Source organism: Temnothorax nylanderi, unplaced genomic scaffold (assembly GCF_030848795.1).
Source record: "Temnothorax nylanderi isolate EJ_2023f unplaced genomic scaffold, tnyl_v1.0 TNYL_tig0007_pilon, whole genome shotgun sequence".
Lineage (NCBI taxonomy): Eukaryota > Metazoa > Arthropoda > Insecta > Hymenoptera > Formicidae > Temnothorax > Temnothorax nylanderi.
The window spans coordinates 1,646,513-1,664,229 of NW_027249069.1; the positions used below are offsets into that span (position 1 = coordinate 1,646,513).

Here is a 17,717-nt window from a genome sequence, read left to right on the forward strand (position 1 = left end):
GACGTCGGAAAAAAATCTGAACAATTTGACGTTAGATTTGTTCTGATTTGTTCCTTGCACTTATATAATGTTGCACTTTCTGCATTAAAAAAGGAATAGTGTAACATATGCATAATTAGACGTCAGAGAGAAGAAGAGGGAGGAACAAAAAAGAACAAGCTGCTTCTTCTTTAGCAGTGACGTCTCTTCGGGGATTCTCGCGCGATAATCATGTGAACGGGGCTTGAGCCTGCTGACGTTCTGCCGCTACGTTCACTCCGTTCGACAACGCAGCGACGCAGCCGCTGTCCGCGCTTATGCTCCGATATTTCCGACGGGTTCTCTCTCCATGGAGATGGAGTAACTGCAAATAAATTGACAGGGAGAGAGTCCGCGAGTTGTACGCGAACGGCGTACGCCCAGAGGAATATTCTACTCGGGAATTTCAGCATCGACATCGAGCGATAAAATGGACGAAGCGAAATTTCTGAAGAGGTAAGGGAAGGCTGTCTGCTTCTGCATCTGTCAAACGATCTGTCAGTCGTCTGTCAAATATGATTCTTTCACGTAGGATGTGCCTTAAAACGTTCGATAAACGATAATCTCGCGTAAATGTTGAAAATATCTCGTGGAATTGAATTGTAACGCGGCAGATTTATGTAATTCTCATATTCGACGTTTAGGAAAGTGAGATCCGGGACTTTGGACGTCCACCCAACGGAGAAGGCTCTGGTGGTGAATTATGACGTCGAGGCATTGATATTGGGGGAACTGGGAGATCCTATGCTTGGCGACCGCAAGGCACGTATTTTCTTATTTCGCTTATGTGAAGAGATAATTGACTCGCAATTGACCTGAGCTCTATTGATACATTTGCCCTTGCGTACAGGAATGCCAGAAGATAATCAGGCTAAAGAGCTTGAACGCGGACACGAATGTTTCTCTCTTGGCGAAGGAGGTGATGGAAAAGTGCTCGTTGATACACGAATCCAAGTTGCACGAGGTTGAGCAGTTGATTTACTATCTACAAAATCGTCGGACCAATGACATCAGCGCAGGTAACGTAACGTGGTTTTTACGTTTGCAGCACCCTAGAAGTTTACTTGAACTTTTAATTGTCGTAGGTAGCGGTAGTAATTCTCAGCCGCCAAGACCGGCGTCGACGAATTCAATGATCATGGAGAATAGCGAGATTGAACGTGCGGTCATTAGTAACGTCGATAGTTATATCGAGTTATTGTACGAGGAAATACCGGGCAAGATTAAAGGTTCATCGTTAATTTTACAATTAGCGAGGGTACCTGATAATCTTTTGGAATTGACCAAAAATGGTAATCCTCGCGTTATGTACCTTCTTCTATAAATAATAATTCTTTCTGGATAATAATTTTAATTTTTGACTCATGTGGCGATGAGAATATTATATACCGTTGAAAATATTTCATTGGTTATAATAATGTTATAATGAAATTATTTTTTGTTCTCATACAGAATCATTGTTAAGTGCATTAGCTCGAGTCCTGAGAGAGGATTGGCGGCGCAGCATAGAATTGTCTACGAACATCATTTATATTTTCTTTTGCTTCTCAACGTATAGCCAGTTTCATAATATCGTGCTCGAATACAGAGTAAGTTGCGAATGCTGATGAAACTTAGATAATCAAGTATTTCTAGAACTACATTCGTATTTCTTTTTTCCTGTACAGATTGGCTCTCTTTGTATGGATATAATCGATTTCGAATTACGTCGCTATGACCAGTGGAAGGAGGACATGGAGAAACGCCGGAAACAATTTGAGAACACCACCGGTCTAACGTTTTTCCCGGCGAGCAATAATGACAACTGTGACAGGAAGATCAGGATCATCGACGATATTTGGAATATGGAGGGTCCGTTGGATTATGAGGTGAAGAGACGATCTGCGGAGGTGTCTGTAACTGTATCCGAGAGTGACGTTAAGAAGCTGAAGGAGGAACTTGAGAAAAGTCGCAAGAAGTTCAAGAGTTTGTCTAAGAAGCAAGAGCAGCTGCTGCGAGTTGCATTTTATCTACTCTTAAATATTGCTGAGAATGCTATGGAAGTCGAAAGGAAAATGCGTAAAAAGAATGTCATCGGTATGCTGATTAAAACGTTAGACAGGACGAATACTGATCTGTTGATCCTGGTTGTCACATTTTTGAAGAAACTATCGATCTTTCGCGAAAACAAAGATCTTATGGTAAATATTAAATAATATTTTATATAAATCTCCAAATATCTGCGTTATATAACATTATAAATTTTTCATATATCACTTACAGGCAGAAGAAAATATTATAGACAAATTACCGAGGCTCTTACAAAACAATAATCCCGATCTTATATTAAGTACCTTAAAATTGTTATTTAATCTCTCTTTCGATGCTAAATTGAGAGCCAGAATGATTAGAGTTGGTATGTTACCAAAATGGATAAAATTACTTAGCCAAGGTAAGATTTATTTAAAAAGTAACTAAGGAGATGTATATAATTTCTTTTTTAATATGAGAATGTGTAAAATAAAATTTCTACATGATATCTGTTCAATATATTTATGTGTCGTCAATATTATGTTCACAGCTGACATAAAAAATAAGAGCACGATTGTGGGACTACTCTATCATGCAAGTATGGACGACAAAGTGAAAGCAATGTTCACAAATACAGATTGCATTCCTATGGTATATAAAAATCTATGAAATTTTGATATAAACTTAATAAGCTTGAAATTTACTTCACGACATTTGTACGTTTTGTTTAGATAACAAACATGATATTAAATTCCGAGGACGAACACGTAAGATCTGAATTAATAGCGCTCGGCATAAATTTAGCCATCAACAATAAGAATGCGCAACTGATGGTGGAAAACAATCGTTTGCAAGGTCTCATAAAAATCGCATTTAGAAATCAAGACGCCCTCGTGATGAAGATGATTAGAAATATTTCCCAGCACGATTCGACGAAAGAAAACTTTGTCGTGAGTTGAAACATTAACGTTAAGGATTAATACAATAAATATCGATCATCATAATTTGCTCGTGTGCATTTAATAGGAATTTGTCGGTGATTTCGCTATGGCCCTGACTCAGTCTGATTCTCAAGACTTTGTACTGGAAGTAATCGGCGTGTTAGGCAATTTAGAATTGCCTGATTTGGATTACTCTCAAATCATTCAACGCTGCAATCTTATACCATGGATACGCAATAATCTGGTTCCAGGTACGATCTTTTTTTTATCTCACATTGCTCTTTTTTTAAATTTAATGTTAATAAGTAGAATTGAGATAATATTAAATCTTACTCTAGTTAGTTTGTTATACACGTTGTCTTTTATATCTACAGGTAAGGCACAAGATGATATAGTTCTTGAGATTGTCATATTTCTGGGTACTGCAGCTTACGATGAAGATTGTGCTCGTTTGTTATGTAAAGCTGATATACTTCTCTCTCTTATCGAACTCCTTAAAGGTATGTATTGAAACGCAAAAATCGTGCAGAAAGCCGTATTTCCAAATACAATAAGTATTCACAATAAATCATATCATTACAGCCAAACAAGAGGATGATGAAATGGTTTTGCAAATTATTTATGTTTTTTATCAAATTGCAAAACATGATTCAACCCGAGATTATTTGATTCGCGAGACTGGTAATGGTAATATATAGTCAATTTTCTCAATCGTTGGATCCGTTAAAGACACACAAAATAACACGGCAAATATACTTTGCGAATATCTTTAAACTACATGAATAAATTGTGATATTATTTGCAGAAGCCCCGGGATATCTAATCGATCTGATGCACGACAAAAATCCTGCAATTCGAAAAGTCTGTGATACGTGCTTAGATGTTATTGCCGTAAGTAACTAAAAACGCGAATGCAAATAATTCATTTTTTCGTTTTCGTATAAATAACATGCCAATTATTCGAACTATCCTAGATGTGCGACAAGAATTGGGCGGCCCGCATAAAGGTGGAAAAGTTCCGATCGCACAATCAGCAATGGCTTGAAATGGTCGAGTCTATCGGAACAGATTCAATCAATCATATGCTACCGGACGATGACGATAGTCTATCTCCGTTCATTAGCGGTGACCTACTAAAACATACTATATTATTTCCCTCTGGTAATATATTTTTTTATATTTTCTTTTTTTTACGAAGTTATTATCTATCACAGCTATATAATAGACTATCATGCTCGCATAGGTAACGCGGTGTCATTTAATGCAGATGACGGATTTTCAACTATGAAAAATTCATCGGAATCATCTGAAAATCCCAGTCGGCCTGTCAGTAGGTACGTACCCGATGACGCATATATACTTGACCCAACGGTGCGGCATTAATTCTAAATAAATGAATTACGATTACGCGAGAAACTACTTATATTTTAGGTATCGAGATCTCGATGAAATAGGCGAACTCGTGGCTCGTTCTAAGTCTCGCATGTCCGTTGCTTCAGGTATAGAGGATTTGTATTATAATTCTAGAATGAAATTCGGTGATTCGGATAGTTCCCACATTTTAATCTGAAGATTAATTCAAACGTTCTGATATAGATATGTGACTTAACTTTTGACAAAAGATGCCTAGGACATTTTTCATTATGTTAACGTCATATATATGTTCAATGTAAAAAAAAAAAAACAAAGAAACGTTTGCTACTATTTACAGAGACATGCCTGCTTAAACTAAAGATTTTATTATATATAGACTGCTTTGATCTCATAGTCAAATATCTTAGTTTAGCCTTTTATTTTTTTACGTATTATCTTTTTACATATTTATTTATTTATAAGCGTCAGCTTTACACTGATGCGCATAATTTTATTACGTTGCAAAATAATAGTATTAAATTTATTCGAATTTATCTTGTGATAGGCTTTGAGGCAGTCAAAATAGTGTGGTAATGTATATGTGGTTAATGTAAAATTAGTATTTATGATAGTTCAGAGGTCTCTCGTAGTATTTATATTGTTAATATCGGTTAATAAAAAGACAAGTGGTGTATGAAAATACCGAACAGTTTAGAGCAACGGTAGAGATGGAATTACCTATATTCTGAGAGTGAAACGTTTTCTTATTCATTGCGTGCAGAATATTGTGCAATAAATATAGGCGTATTTAACTTCTATATATATCTTTTTCACTTTCTTTAGAGACTAATCAAATATGTGTACATTCTTTGTTGTCTTTCATTTTTCATTGCACCTCTTGTCCCTTCGTTATTAACTTATCACATTTATATTAATGTAAGATGGTATTTTACTATATCAACCAAATGCATGACTTATAGCCATCAATTATCCTCTACGTGATAAAATAAAATTATGATTGAATCTCGTAGATTGTCAGTGTATGCTGATTTATTTAAAAACATTTTCCTTATAATCCGATTCCTTATTCAATACGAAACTCTCTTCTGCTTGATATTGACTTTCGATTGTCAGAGTCTCAATACTATGCTTTAGCAAAAAAATAAACTCAGATGGATCTAGTGTAAAATACATATTTATTGACAATTTAACGATTTACCTGACCTTGTTATTAGAGCTTAAATTTCTTCGTATAACGGCTTCACCTTTAGGTCGAAATACGATAGTATAACTATTGTCTCCGTCAGTGAAGAACATGTGCTCTTTCAAATCGAAACTAGCGGGACTGTCTGCAAATCCTTGTACGTCTAAACTAACCCACTGCAAAGTATTTCGCGATAACACATATTGTTTTAACACATTATACACTTCTTGTATCTTTTTTCGTGTAAAGAATCCAGTCCACTGCAAATACTGCACCTGTCCGACATATATAGAAGGAGAAGGACACCGGTATGCGTTCGCATAATCGTCCTCTTTTTCAGTAGACCTAAAAATATTATAACTATCATTGTCATATTCCTTCAGTCTTACCATTCGTGAAAAAATATTTAAAAACGCGAACAAACATACAGATCACCATCAATGCTGAAGACTCCAAGCCATTCGAAGAAATCGGTATCAGTCTTACTGCATCTGTCTGCGTAAGTAGGAATTGTTAATGAATATTTAGTCCTTTGCGAAAGTTTCTGGTGACAAAGACAGACGTTATAATTGCGGGTATGAAACCACGCCGCTACAGATGACGGGCATACGTTGATCTCTGAAATATTTAAATAATTGTGTAAGAAAGGAAATGTATATGTAAATACTGTAATACGTTATTTATTATAGAAAGGCAGAAGTATGTACCTGGTGAATCCCATGATACTATGACGTCAAATGTCTGTTTGAGTCGTTCTTCCAATGCTACTCGAACTCTTTCATAATTCTTCTTACCAGGAATGAAACTATCATTTGTTAAATCGATTCTCACTACTTTTGATTTATATAAAAAAGAAACGTTCAAGTTTATATAAAAAGAAATATACATTCGATTAAAATAGACTATAAATAATACATATGTTATATTGTACAATGTAATTGTAGGATGTAATTCATTGCTCAATTATAACTAAGACTTACTGTAGCGTGTATGAGGTTTGTGGCTGAAGGCAGAGGGTTTCCCTTCTAAACCAAGTGCTTGGTAATCATCTGCCAGCAAAGAGAGTACCAAGCGTCCAGTCGGAGTTAGACAAACGGAATTCTGCAAGTCTATTTTATTTTCTATTGTCAGAAGATTAATTTCTCCTGAAATTTGAAATGCAGATGTTAGTAGAAATATAAGAATATAATTAAGAGAAGAATATATGTGTATCTTGACAACTTGACATATTACGTACTGCATATAATTCCATATCAATCCTTAAACTTAAAATTGACAGACAAGAATTCTCATTAAGTGTAAAAGTAAGATATTCTGTATCATGTTTTTTTTTATTTTGATTAGCTTGAAGAAAAAAATGATTTTTTTTCTGTAGGCAAGTATGTACTACGTGTATTTTATTTCGCAATTAGTAGACACTACGCAAATAATGTAAGATACACACAAATATGTAAAGGAAATCAATAATAAACTTGCCTTTCTTTACAAAAGCCTCGATGAACTCTATGTTTAAGAGATCACTGACACGCAGCTTATTTATTCGATAATAATCTGTATCCTCCGACAGACAATTGTGTAAACTTTGAGGAACGGTAACGGTGTCGGGAAGTGCCACGGATATCTGGTGACACAGAAAACACTTATTGCCATCAAGTTATTGCCTATCGTCTTGCGAGCCGAATCTTGAAAGAAGTTATTAACAAGTTTACCGAATGATTGAAGTAATGATTCTTCACTGCCACAGGCACGTCTGCTTTCCTATAATTTATCGTTTCCACGGAAGTGTGGTGCGGCGGTGGCTCGAGATTCCATATCTCTGGATATAACATGTTTCTTTTTTTCTATCGTAGCTTTTCTTTTCCTAGAATATAACAATCATTACAATTAGATTTAATAAAAAATTCATGATTCAATATTTTTCCTCTTAAAATTCCTAATAATATGTGACAAGATTGAGAATTCGAATCTTTCGTTTGACATGCAACTGTCTTACCATTAAACCATCTACCGTTTCGAATAAAGTACAACAATGTAATGGTCAGAATTATGATGTAAAAAGACATCAATATAATGTAATGAATGAAATGTAATGAATAGAAAGAAGTGCACTTTAATGAAAAATGATATAATGTAGTATTATAATGTGACGTAATGTAATAGGTCATAATGTAAAAAAACTTTTTACATCTAAACACAACACAAAGTATCCGACACAACACGTGGTCGTCTCGCGTGCATATATACCTAACCTAATCTTCAATCGAAGCTATGATGCGTGGTGGGGAGTGGGGGGCCATTTTTTTCTATTTTTCGTGAATATTATACTAGTGTCCACTGAACTCTTTACATGCTGCAATAAGTGATCTATTATTCTGGCTGTCGCCAGTGAGAGGTGTTTTTGAGGGTAGTCTTCTATCCTTCTAGCACTATTGATTAATCAATCGCACTGAGAATGTCATTTTTATGTTTTACCTAATATTGACGGACTTGGACTAAGTAGCACAAGAGCCTCGGTAGCGCAGTAGGCAGCGCGTAAGTCTCATAATCTTAAGGTCGTGAGTTCGATCCTCACCCGGGGCATTTTTTTTGTCAATGTAATTTTTGCAAAAACAAACATGATAATTGCCAAATAAAGTTTTTATTACGTATATAATAAACTGTTATAAAATTTATGTTATAAAAATTATAATTATGTGACATAATTAAGTAGGTAGGTACTCTTAAATGCAGAAATGCAAATATTTACAGGAACATCTAACATAAGGATAAAGGATAATCGTGAATTCTCGAAATGACAACGTTGACTTAACAATTAAATAGTTTTTATTTTCGTCTCTTTTTAGATTCATTAGGGTTTCTCTTCATCCAGTACTTGACGGCACCGTCCGGTCTTATGCCCAGCATAGCCGACTTCGAGTTTACGTCGCGCATAACAAATGGAGAGTATCCAGCTATGTAATCGTCGTCGAGGGGATCATTTTTTACGCGCGCCAAACGTGACGGGCGTTGATCCGGCATCGGTTGATCGTCGCATAAAATGGGATTGTTGGCGTGTTTTCCACCCTTCGGCATCGGTAGCGAGAACTGAAAAATTTCGTCAATTTTACTTTTGCCACCTTTCGCATTCGCATAACTCGGTGGATTACATCGGAAACTGGTGCAGCATACCTTCTTTCCCTTGGCCGAGAGAGGTTTCCGAAAATTGATGTGAATCTGTTGTTTCCCATTCTCATCTAACGTGACCTCGACTTTCTTCAGCGTCCTGTTACCGCAGTGCGGGCAGAAAATCTTTGTCATGACGCTGGTAGTCTTGAAACAGGCGTAACATCTGAATATGAACGTTCGCATCTGTTTAATCACTCTGCCATCCAGTGCGACCACATTCAGTCCCATTTGCATGAGCACATTTTGCATCGCGAAATCCATCGTTAAGCATGCGACGGTTGCAGCTTTTTCTTCGAGAATCTCCGAGTCCATTTGCTTCTTTATATTGGAAACATTTGCTGTCAAAAGAGAAATTATTAAAAATTAACTGTTTGAATATATGTATATATGAGATCGGTTGATTAATAGTCGCGGCAGATCTTGAGTTCGATTTACATTCTTATCTCATGTATGTCTTAGTTTTATACAAGGTTGATTGGAGATTTTAAAGATTGTAAATGACAATACAAGATTAATGGTAATTAATTTCAAAAATCCATATTTTAATTGTATATACTTAAGCATTAATTCTTATTTAAAAAAGTTAATTGATAAAATTAAATTTACCTGGTGTGATCCAACCACTGTCATCGTCGTCATCATCATCGTCATCATCCTCGTCATCCTCATCTTCATCCTCAGACGATTCGTCACTTTTGGACGTATCGACAGGAGCAAGAACGTCATCCACAACACACTTGCCCTCGCTCTCACCCTCTACTTCTAAATCAGTTGGATTGCACTTTAATTTGGAAAACTTATCAGCTAAATCAACCGTTTTATCTTCGTCATCCGACGCAGCCGTTTCATAATCTGACTGTGATTCGTCTGAAGATGCAGATGCATAAGGAGTACATTGTTTTTCCGTGTCATTTATCTCTGCATCATTCGTTGCATTATCTACCGCCGAATTACTTATAATCTGTATGTGCGTGATATCTTTTTCAACATCTATCTTTTCCGTATTATTTGATGCTTCTGCATTGTTATCCACGTCCGATTCTTTTCTCTCCTAGATACAGAATATAAATTTAGATTAATAAAGTATATGTATACAGAATTAAAATATCTTACCCTTTTCTTCGGCATGTAGAAACCAACTGGCAGTTTAGGATCATCTCCGCTTGGTTTATCTTCCGCAGATTTAATGGCCCTTATCGTTGGAACGTCCTTTAAATGTGCTGTCCCGACTTTCTCTTTTTCCAACTGATACGTGAGCGCAATTACTTTGATGTCAGTAGCAGACAAGCTGATGTAGTCGCCGCTTTTCTTTGAAAATTCAGTTACTGTAAATATATTAAAAATATTAGTAACACAAGTACATAGAAATACAATAGAGTATATATATTGTTTGCTGCGTGTATGATACATACAGCGCTTTCGTTCCTCGCGTTAGTGATAAACTGTCTTAAGTGGAAAGAGAATTTGAAACAAAGAAATGACTACTGCGCAACAGTGAATATACGCTGTATTCAATCATATGTCTTCTCGCACATACTTTCGACAACCACAAAGATGCTAATGAGCTTTATTTACCAAATTTAATGTTTTCAGCAAAAGCCTCCTGAATCTTCAAGTCGTACGGCAGTACGACCAATCTTCTCAACTGCCTCTTGCTCGTGATCTCGTCGACGACAGCCTGTTCGGTCAAAATGTTGACTCCAATGTCCTACAAGTAAATTTTTTAAATTAAAATTTCGTTAGAAACGGAGGAGCTAGAATATATTTATACGTTGTATTTTCAATAAAGCGATACTTTTGAACAAAATTATATCTTAGTTGCAAATACATTGATGAAACACACATGTACACAGCTTCTTGGTTAGAATTAAATATCTTCGCCTTCATTTATACGCGATTTATATAAATTTATATCTCACTCAATAATTACCTGCAAGGCAGCATTTCTTATGAAAGCGCTTGTATCGACAATAAGATATTCAACTTTATTCCTATTTTCCATGATTACACGTGGCCCACGTGAGTAATGCCTCGTACAACGTGTGTATACAACCGGGAATACGGGAATGCGGCAAAGCGCCCAAAGCGGTGACCGTATTTTATATCGGGCAAATGCGATTGGTCATTTCCAATGGACTAATCAACGATTAAGTTAATCGGAGTTTGGTCGAAGTGGCCCGAATTCGATCAATTGAATAACCTCAATCTTGATTTGGTTCTGATTGATTGAGTTCTAATTTCCAATTTGCAATTAATTAGGCGGAATCTTTGACTTTGATCACCCGTTGAATGATTTCTCGCTAGACGCTTCTCTAAACCAAAAAGAAAGGCTTTACGAACGCGGTATCAGTTGTGACTTACGGGAAGAACAAGTACGATTGAGGAAAAAACCTGTCAATCTGTCATTAACTGAGGCTAATCTGGGCTTCCCGGAACTTTTACAATAATTTTGATTGTCGAGCGCCGATGTTCGCAGTTTCGAATTTAAGTTGTCACAAGTTCAATGATTACGCTTCACATGCATTATATTATGAGTATTAAATACTTTATTCGAGAATTAATTATTTGGAATTAAAAATATTTTGTGAATAAATCAAGTGCTGCAGATTATATGAACCTGAGAACTTGGCAGGATGCCAAAATTAAACAGCCTGGTGATAGAGCCTTTCAAAGAAGACACATCGTGAAACAAGGTGTAAAATACGTAAGGTATAATGTTTATAAAGTTTTTAATAAAATATTTATTCTGAGTATTTAGATGCATTATTGTGCATTGTACTGAAAGTATCCGTTCGAATATTCTTTCAGACTGTTGTACTCTTATTTGTGCATATATATTATTTGCCGCAGAAATCTGGCTTGAAAAACTGAGTGTCTCTTTGAAAGGACGAGATGCTCGAGAGGTATAAGCTGCTTCGTCACGACTTCCTTAGTGTAGCTGAGCCTTTCATTGACAGTGATGCCTTAGATCAACTGAAACGCAATTACGCATTTGAGATCGATTCAAAACGTAAATTGAGCCAGGTGAAGGATCTGAACATGTTTATAAGATTACTGGAGAAACGGGATATTATAAGTTACAGCGACATAGAGCCATTTCGGTACATGTCAAAGAAATATATTCACAAGCCTGACTTAGAAAGCAAGTTGGAAGATTACGACAATTGGCTGAAGACTGCGCCATTGTTACCTTCATATAAGTATCAAAGTGACGAAAGTGAGTATTTTTTAATTAATTGTGTGCTTTTGCACACTTCTGCAATTTAGAGCTAATACGTTACCTCTCTACAATAGCCTCGGTACTGCCATCAACTTCAGAGTCTACATGCTCAGAGTCCACGTGTAATTCTATGTACGATTTGTCTCAGTCATCGATAGAAAGCTCAGCTAAGTTATTCAGGAATAGTACGCAGACGTTACAGTGTAATTCTGAACACGAAGAACAATATAATCTTTACAAAAGAAAAAAATTGCTACAAGAAACAGGTATTTTTTAAGATCTTAAGTTACAATATTCTTAATTTTTCTTTTCGTATATATAAATATCTTTTTTTTTTTAAGTGTTGCTGCAAGTCAGAGATAGGCTGGGTCGATCTTGGCGAGATGTAGCTAGACATTTAGGTATTAGAGAATATGAAATTGATGCTGTACAAAGTAAATATCCTTATGATTTGAAGGAGCAAAGCTACGAGGTAAGATTATGCGTTTAGAATAAAGATTTTGCATATATATGGATGTATATATATACTATGTAGGCAGATATCTGAAATATAAACTTATATTGAACTTGAGACAATAATTTCTGTTTGTAGATTCTGAAAATGTATATGTCGCAATGCAACACGGAGCAATGGGCCATAAATTTGATACGTGCTTTAGAAAAAGGTAGACGGAGAGATCTTAAGGAACTTGTAGAGGAATTAATATTGAAAGATAAGAATATATGATATCAATACGAAATCTTTCTACGCAAGTCTTCCGCCAGAGCTTGCCGAATTTGTGCCTTAACTTACCCTCTTTGTTAATCAAATGTGATATAATGGGTGATAAAAGAAACTCGATAGTATATCGAGTAGATAATTTAATGTAGAAGTTATAGGTGATATAAATAAAGGTACGAGAGCATATATGCCAGTACACCTTTTTGATATTTATAAGAAAATCTCGAGTATAATTGCATGTGCCTTACTACTGTACAGAAATATTACAAGAGGTTACAAGGATTTATTCTGTTGAAAAATGAGAGGTTGCACAAATTATATCGAAACATATAAATTTGTCCTAGCCATACAGTGTTATCAGCCACAAAAAATACAGCAGCCCGCGCGTATCTCTCATAAATTATATCTGTTAACTATATACGCTATATTCCTTAAACTAAATTTCTATATTAATAATATGCTTATCTATTTCGCTTCAATATATGATTTATTGATTTTCATTTAGTCTCTGTCGTTATTACGGAAACATAACTACAACGACGACGTAACGTGCTTTCGAAAATGAAATTTTATTAATTTCTTTCCTTCAACATAATGCAAAGATATAGTTCCACACAATTATATCAATATCTAATCCGGTGACTTTTGAATCAACATATTTTAATGAACTCAGGGGGTGATATCATAAATTTAGCGAAATTTAAAGTGTATAAGTATTTTTTGTTTGACTGCCAGCTTTGGCCGCGGTATCTTTATGTACCTGGTATCCCATGGTCGTTTTAGACGTAATCCTTAATCTTTCCTTCAGTTTTCGGCTAAAATCATAAGAGTGTCGATAAGCTCAAAAAATTCACAAGAGTCCTGCAAGTAGTTTGCCCAATTCCCTTACCCAATTTCCATAACACTATCCGCACAATCCGCATTCGATGTCCAGACACCGAGTTTGTCTCCCTTTGGCCTGACATTTACAACAGCTCCGCGAACGTCGTCGGAAAACTCGTTGAAGGCTTCCCCGATCATACAAAGCAGAATTTCTAACCAAAAATTATCTAGATCCGTAGCCCTTTGCTTCTTATCTAGATTTATTAGCCATCGTCCGCCGTCCTTGTTCTGATCGTCCTCCCACATAGGCCGAATTCCTTGCTTAAACATGCTATAGTCACAACCTTGCCTTAACTCGGACGCTGTCTTTATGTGGTTGTATAAGCTGTACATAAAAAAAAAAACAGTTCCTTTGTTGTAATTCACGTTCGTAAGTTTTTGACGTTTTTTTTTTATACGCCGAAGAAAGGAGGAAAGAAAGAAAGAGAAGAGAAACATAGAGCTACCTCCAGAAATCCTCAGCTGTATCGAAGCTCGTTATCTCCCGCTGGCTCTCCTCCCATGATTTATTCCTGTCGGGCTCGTAATACCATAAAGTCCATGTGTTTTGCAGCGGATGCTTGATTAAGTATTCGGGTGGGAACTCGCCGGTGCTCGCTACTTCCGTATTCTGCTTACGATCGATTTCCTGAAAAAGATGTTTACGTTTAGATCGCTGTTCATCCCTCGACATCCCCGCAGAATCACGATGGAAGGGTCGACTCCAGCGGTCACGCTGGGGGGAGAGGGGAAGGGGGGGGGACCTTACGCGTGGCCGGGCTAACCTGTACGGCGGATCGCGTATCGCGTGCGCATCGTCTCGCCGGGTCGGTTTCACACCGCCTTTCGCGATCGCCCGGCGGTATTTCGTAACGGCGATTATTCATAGATGACGAGGGGGGGCGACCGGCTGCGGCGGGGCACCTTCGCGAGCGTGAAAAGCGTCGCGGAACTCGCGGCTCTAGGACACTTTCTACACGGCGAACATTCGGAGTAACGTGGAGGCCCGAGGCGGTGGAATGGAAGAGGCAGAGAGGGACGCGGAGGGAGAAGGATACGAGAAGGATCCGCCGGGAAGGTATCGCCGCCCGCACGCGGGCGGGAACGCCGTCCCCGGGCGCGCCGTATCCCGCGGTGCGAGATCGGCGTTCCCACGCGACGCGTTCCGTCGCGCGCCACGCTTTCGAAATACTTGCCTCGATTTCCTCCGTGATGCTCGTAGCCATGTCACTCCAATATGCACGCTCGCTCGGCTCGCTCTGTGAATTGTGAAAGCCGCGAACTGGCAGCGGAGCATCCGTGAGCATATGTCCGTTAGCAGCGCTCCCCGTTGGCGCTGCTCGGCACTGCTCAGTGCTCGACCGAGAGTCGGATGCTTCAAGCGATTTTATTATTTTATAGATAAGAGGGATGGTTCTCTCTTGTCATCTGATGGTACGAGCACGCACAGGATTTACCCTCACAAAGTTACCTGGAACAAGGCTCGCCAGACTTGTATCCAGGACGGAGATAAAGAAAATAATTCATGATATACTATGTATATTAAGCTATCGTCATTGAATGGACGTGTATTTGTATAATCAGCTCAAAGTCGCTTGTATCAGAGAAATTAGAAAAATTAGCAGAGAGGATTTCTCATCGTATTTCACACGTGATTAGGTCATTTGGCTATTATCAATTCGAATTCCGAGGAAAGGATTCTTTCGCGTATGTTACAAGAAATAAACGCGAACGCGACTTGGCTCGGTCTTAACGATTTTTATGAAGAAGGCGACTGGGTTACCGTCAAGGACCAGGCCATACAAGACACTGTAGACCCAGCATAAGAATGCAGTCGCGCTAGTTTCTCAGCAAGTGACGATAATCAATAATGCCAAAAGTCACGCTGCGCTATGTAATCGATCGCTAATAACTCTCCACGAGATATAAAACCCGTAATTGCAGTTGCGTCCGTGTCACTCGGTTAGGCGTGTCGACTGATTCGAACTCTCTCGCCATGTCGCGGTTTCTTCTGCTCTTTTCGCAAGTCGTTATCCTGTTTCTCTCGGTGAGGGCCTCGTCGGAGGTGAAGGAGACGACCTGCCGGGATAACGATGGTTACAACGTTTGCCACTACAAGGGGGTCCTCGTCGAAGTTACGCAAAGCCTTTTCGAGGAGGATCGATTGTTCCTCTGGGACCTGGACCTCTTGGAGATTCGAGAGAACGCCTTCAAGAACGTGTCGACGATGACCTTGTATCTGAATCGAGGCAACCGGATATCCGTGCTGAAGAGGGAATCCTTCCGCGGTTTGCCCAACTTGAAGGTCCTCTACTTGGGCGGCAATGTGGTACCGTTATCGGGGTACTTGTTCGCGGATTTGAGACACCTGACGTCGCTGAATTTGAAAGACAACAAGATCAATTCGATACCGAAGGACTCGTTCGCCGGGCTGTCAAGCTTGGGAATTCTCGAACTGGAACACAACGATATCGAAGCGATCGAGGCGGAATATTTCTCGAGTCTTAATCCCGGACGACTGATATTCCTTTGGCTCAGCAGCAATAAAATCTCTCGCGTCGCGCCGGATTCCTTCGCTGGGTTAACCGAACTGAATTACCTCTACTTGGACTACAATCGGCTAGAGGACTTGCCGAGCGGTGCCTTTCGAGGATTAAACAAGCTGGAGTATCTTTACTTAAATGACAATCGGATAAAAAGCGTCTCCAGGTCGCTCCTTCGCGACTTGGTCGGTCTGGAGAGACTCTATCTTCAGCGGAACGAGATCAGCGCTCTCGAGCCGGATACGTTCAGGGATCTGTCTCAGTTGAAACGACTGGACTTGAGGGGAAACAAACTGTCTCACATTGTAGTCGGCACTTTTGCCGGGCTCTCCAATCTGGAAGACATCGCGCTGGGGTCCTCGTCGGAGTTATGCAAAGCCATTTCGAGGATCGATTGCCCGTTTTCTGGCAAAGCGCCTTGGAACAATTGGGTATCCGAGAGAACGGCTTTAAGAACGTGTCAGCGCACTTGTTTTTGAATAAAGCAACCGAATATCCGTGCTGAAGAGGGAATCCTTCCGTGGTTTGCCCAACTTGGAGCTCCTTCTAAACAATAAAATCTCCCACATCGCGCCGGGATCCTTCGCCGGGTTAACCGAACTGAATTACCTCTACTTGGACTACAATCGGCTAGAGGACTTGCCGAGTGGTGCCTTTCGAGGATTGAACAAGCTGGAGAATTTTTACTTAAATGACAATCGGATAACAAGCGTCTCCAGGTCGGTCCTCCGCGACTTGATCGGTCTGAAGAGACTCTATTTTCAGCAGAACGAGATCAGCGCTCTCGAGCCGGATACGTTCAGGGATCTATCTCAGCTGGAACAACTGGACCTGAGCGGAAACAAACTGTCTCACATTTTGTAGTCGGCACTTTTGCCGGGCTCTTCAATCTGGAATACATCAAGCTGTCCGACAATGGCATCCACACGGTGGACAATGGCACTTTCGCTGATCTCGTCAAACTGCGATATCTCTACTTCCGTGGCAACAACTTCACTGAAATCTACACAGAAGTCAGCGGCCTCCCAAATGTCATAGTTAATTATTCATAAAGTCTTAAATATCTGTTTATATTTCACAAAGGGACAAAACCTTGACCTCTTGAATTTTGCAAAATTTTTAGTATGTTACAGTATACTTTATTCACTAATACAAGGTACAGCAACGGTCCAATGCGCAATAGTTTATTAAATACTAATGTTGAAAATGTTTTTTTTCGATATTAATAATAAATAAACCATGCTTATGCAAAGAAGTCGCGTTCATTAAATGTGCAAATTAGTAATGTGTCTTAATTGTTTCTATATGATAGATATTCTTCAAAAACATGTACAGATTGTGATCTGAATCGATAGTGCACAAATTGAGAGTTCCGACACCGAAGATTAATTGTCATGGAATGTATTTTTGTTGCCGTGTGTGCGAACAATTACAACGAAAGTTTTAAACATTAATATTTTATAAACTGTTGCGCACTGGACAGAGTTACTGTAGGTACTTTATATTAATGATCGAATAAGGTGTACAGTAAAATATTAAAAATTTAAGAGGTCAAGGGTTGGTCCCCTTATTATGAATTCCTTCGCGGCATAAAAAAAATTAATAAATTCTTTAATCACAACTTCATGCGTTATTTTATTCAATCTATTTGACGCATCCGCCCGCGTCGTCACGTGTGCGC

The 17,717-nt window shown here is 38.4% G+C and overlaps 5 protein-coding genes, 1 non-coding gene and 1 pseudogene across 14 annotated transcripts; 4 read left to right on the forward strand and 3 right to left on the reverse strand.

Moving 5' to 3' along the window:
• Window positions 1-248: 248 nt before the first annotated feature.
• Window positions 249-5,352, forward strand: Kap3 (kinesin associated protein 3). Of its 5 annotated transcripts, XM_071719618.1 has the most exons (16): window positions 250-474; window positions 663-780; window positions 869-1,037; window positions 1,104-1,310; window positions 1,471-1,607; window positions 1,686-2,198; window positions 2,281-2,449; window positions 2,579-2,679; window positions 2,760-2,978; window positions 3,055-3,220; window positions 3,344-3,469; window positions 3,552-3,656; window positions 3,775-3,860; window positions 3,944-4,130; window positions 4,213-4,303; window positions 4,401-5,352. In XM_071719618.1, the coding sequence occupies exons 1-16, from the start codon at window positions 449-451 to the stop codon at window positions 4,537-4,539; spliced, it is 2,559 nt and encodes an 852-aa protein (XP_071575719.1). In that variant the 5' UTR covers window positions 250-448; the 3' UTR covers window positions 4,540-5,352. The 5 variants fall into 5 exon arrangements, with proteins under 5 accessions (XP_071575699.1, XP_071575709.1, XP_071575689.1 ...); XM_071719598.1 differs by having other exon boundaries at window positions 249-474; window positions 869-1,310; window positions 4,237-4,303; XM_071719608.1 differs by having other exon boundaries at window positions 249-474; window positions 869-1,310; window positions 3,944-4,094; window positions 4,237-4,303.
• A 147-nt stretch (window positions 5,353-5,499) lies between these two features.
• LOC139781048 (ribonuclease P protein subunit p40) lies at window positions 5,500-8,112 on the reverse strand. 4 transcript variants are annotated; one of them, XM_071719874.1, is made up of 7 exons: window positions 7,776-8,112; window positions 7,236-7,387; window positions 7,003-7,147; window positions 6,507-6,671; window positions 6,234-6,359; window positions 5,955-6,144; window positions 5,500-5,871 (listed from the first exon to the last, which is right to left on the reverse strand). In XM_071719874.1, the coding sequence occupies exons 2-7, from the start codon at window positions 7,353-7,355 to the stop codon at window positions 5,538-5,540; spliced, it is 1,080 nt and encodes a 359-aa protein (XP_071575975.1). In that variant the 5' UTR covers window positions 7,356-7,387; window positions 7,776-8,112; the 3' UTR covers window positions 5,500-5,537. The 4 variants fall into 4 exon arrangements, with proteins under 4 accessions (XP_071575975.1, XP_071575970.1, XP_071575961.1 ...); XM_071719869.1 differs by having other exon boundaries at window positions 7,771-8,112; XM_071719860.1 differs by having other exon boundaries at window positions 7,712-7,778.
• Trnam-cau (transfer RNA methionine (anticodon CAU)) lies at window positions 8,034-8,106 on the forward strand. The gene has a single exon. It is a non-coding gene; the product is annotated as a tRNA-Met (tRNA).
• A 219-nt stretch (window positions 8,113-8,331) lies between the features above and the next one.
• Window positions 8,332-10,755, reverse strand: LOC139781027 (RNA-binding protein NOB1). Its single transcript, XM_071719830.1, has 6 exons — window positions 10,622-10,755; window positions 10,267-10,399; window positions 9,805-10,016; window positions 9,298-9,742; window positions 8,695-9,029; window positions 8,332-8,610 (listed from the first exon to the last, which is right to left on the reverse strand). The coding sequence occupies exons 1-6, from the start codon at window positions 10,691-10,693 to the stop codon at window positions 8,350-8,352; spliced, it is 1,458 nt and encodes a 485-aa protein (XP_071575931.1). The 5' UTR covers window positions 10,694-10,755; the 3' UTR covers window positions 8,332-8,349.
• A 169-nt stretch (window positions 10,756-10,924) lies between these two features.
• Window positions 10,925-12,818, forward strand: Fadd (fas-associated death domain protein). The gene is made up of 6 exons (XM_071719911.1): window positions 10,925-11,063; window positions 11,290-11,400; window positions 11,542-11,908; window positions 11,986-12,177; window positions 12,253-12,383; window positions 12,504-12,818. Exons 3-6 carry the CDS (start codon window positions 11,584-11,586, stop codon window positions 12,636-12,638), a joined length of 783 nt encoding a protein of 260 aa, XP_071576012.1. The 5' UTR covers window positions 10,925-11,063; window positions 11,290-11,400; window positions 11,542-11,583; the 3' UTR covers window positions 12,639-12,818.
• On the reverse strand, window positions 12,819-14,848 carry Eif4e4 (eukaryotic translation initiation factor 4E4). 2 transcript variants are annotated; one of them, XM_071719917.1, is made up of 4 exons: window positions 14,690-14,848; window positions 13,961-14,142; window positions 13,522-13,839; window positions 12,819-13,447 (listed from the first exon to the last, which is right to left on the reverse strand). In XM_071719917.1, exons 1-4 carry the CDS (start codon window positions 14,798-14,800, stop codon window positions 13,333-13,335), a joined length of 726 nt encoding a protein of 241 aa, XP_071576018.1. In that variant the 5' UTR covers window positions 14,801-14,848; the 3' UTR covers window positions 12,819-13,332. The 2 variants fall into 2 exon arrangements, with proteins under 2 accessions (XP_071576018.1, XP_071576023.1); XM_071719922.1 differs by lacking the exon at window positions 14,690-14,848 and adding an exon at window positions 14,279-14,653.
• A 181-nt stretch (window positions 14,849-15,029) lies between these two features.
• On the forward strand, window positions 15,030-17,657 carry LOC139781131 (uncharacterized; annotated as a pseudogene).
• Window positions 17,658-17,717: the final 60 nt, after the last annotated feature.

Excerpts from the sequence above, each read along its gene's own strand:
- Kap3 (XM_071719583.1), top strand. The coding sequence starts at position 449 with ATGGACGAAGCGAAATTTCTGAAGAG. Across the intron at positions 3,861-3,943 it reads CGTGCTTAGATGTTATTGCC|ATGTGCGACAAGAATTGGGC; the intron begins GTAAGTAACTAA and ends GAACTATCCTAG. Across the intron at positions 4,304-4,400 it reads CCCAGTCGGCCTGTCAGTAG|GTATCGAGATCTCGATGAAA; the intron begins GTACGTACCCGA and ends CTTATATTTTAG.
- LOC139781048 (XM_071719874.1), bottom strand. The coding sequence starts at position 7,355 with ATGTTATATCCAGAGATATGGAATCTCGAGCCACCGCCGCACCACACT. Across the intron at positions 7,148-7,235 it reads ATCATTACTTCAATCATTCG|ATATCCGTGGCACTTCCCGA; the intron begins GTAAACTTGTTA and ends CTGTGTCACCAG. Across the intron at positions 6,672-7,002 it reads CGAGGCTTTTGTAAAGAAAG|GAGAAATTAATCTTCTGACA; the intron begins GCAAGTTTATTA and ends TTCAAATTTCAG.
- LOC139781027 (XM_071719830.1), bottom strand. The coding sequence starts at position 10,693 with ATGGAAAATAGGAATAAAGTTGAATATCTTATTGTCGATACAAGCGCT. Across the intron at positions 10,017-10,266 it reads TGCTGAAAACATTAAATTTG|TAACTGAATTTTCAAAGAAA; the intron begins GTAAATAAAGCT and ends ATATATTTACAG. Across the intron at positions 8,611-8,694 it reads TCTCGGCCAAGGGAAAGAAG|TTCTCGCTACCGATGCCGAA; the intron begins GTATGCTGCACC and ends GAAATTTTTCAG.
- Fadd (XM_071719911.1), top strand. The coding sequence starts at position 11,584 with ATGCTCGAGAGGTATAAGCTGCTTCGTCACGACTTCCTTAGTGTAGCT. Across the intron at positions 12,178-12,252 it reads AAAATTGCTACAAGAAACAG|TGTTGCTGCAAGTCAGAGAT; the intron begins GTATTTTTTAAG and ends TTTTTTTTTAAG. Across the intron at positions 12,384-12,503 it reads TGAAGGAGCAAAGCTACGAG|ATTCTGAAAATGTATATGTC; the intron begins GTAAGATTATGC and ends TTCTGTTTGTAG.
- Eif4e4 (XM_071719917.1), bottom strand. The coding sequence starts at position 14,800 with ATGCTCACGGATGCTCCGCTGCCAGTTCGCGGCTTTCACAATTCACAG. Across the intron at positions 14,143-14,689 it reads GCATCACGGAGGAAATCGAG|GAAATCGATCGTAAGCAGAA; the intron begins GCAAGTATTTCG and ends CATCTTTTTCAG. Across the intron at positions 13,840-13,960 it reads ACAGCTGAGGATTTCTGGAG|CTTATACAACCACATAAAGA; the intron begins GTAGCTCTATGT and ends TTTTATGTACAG.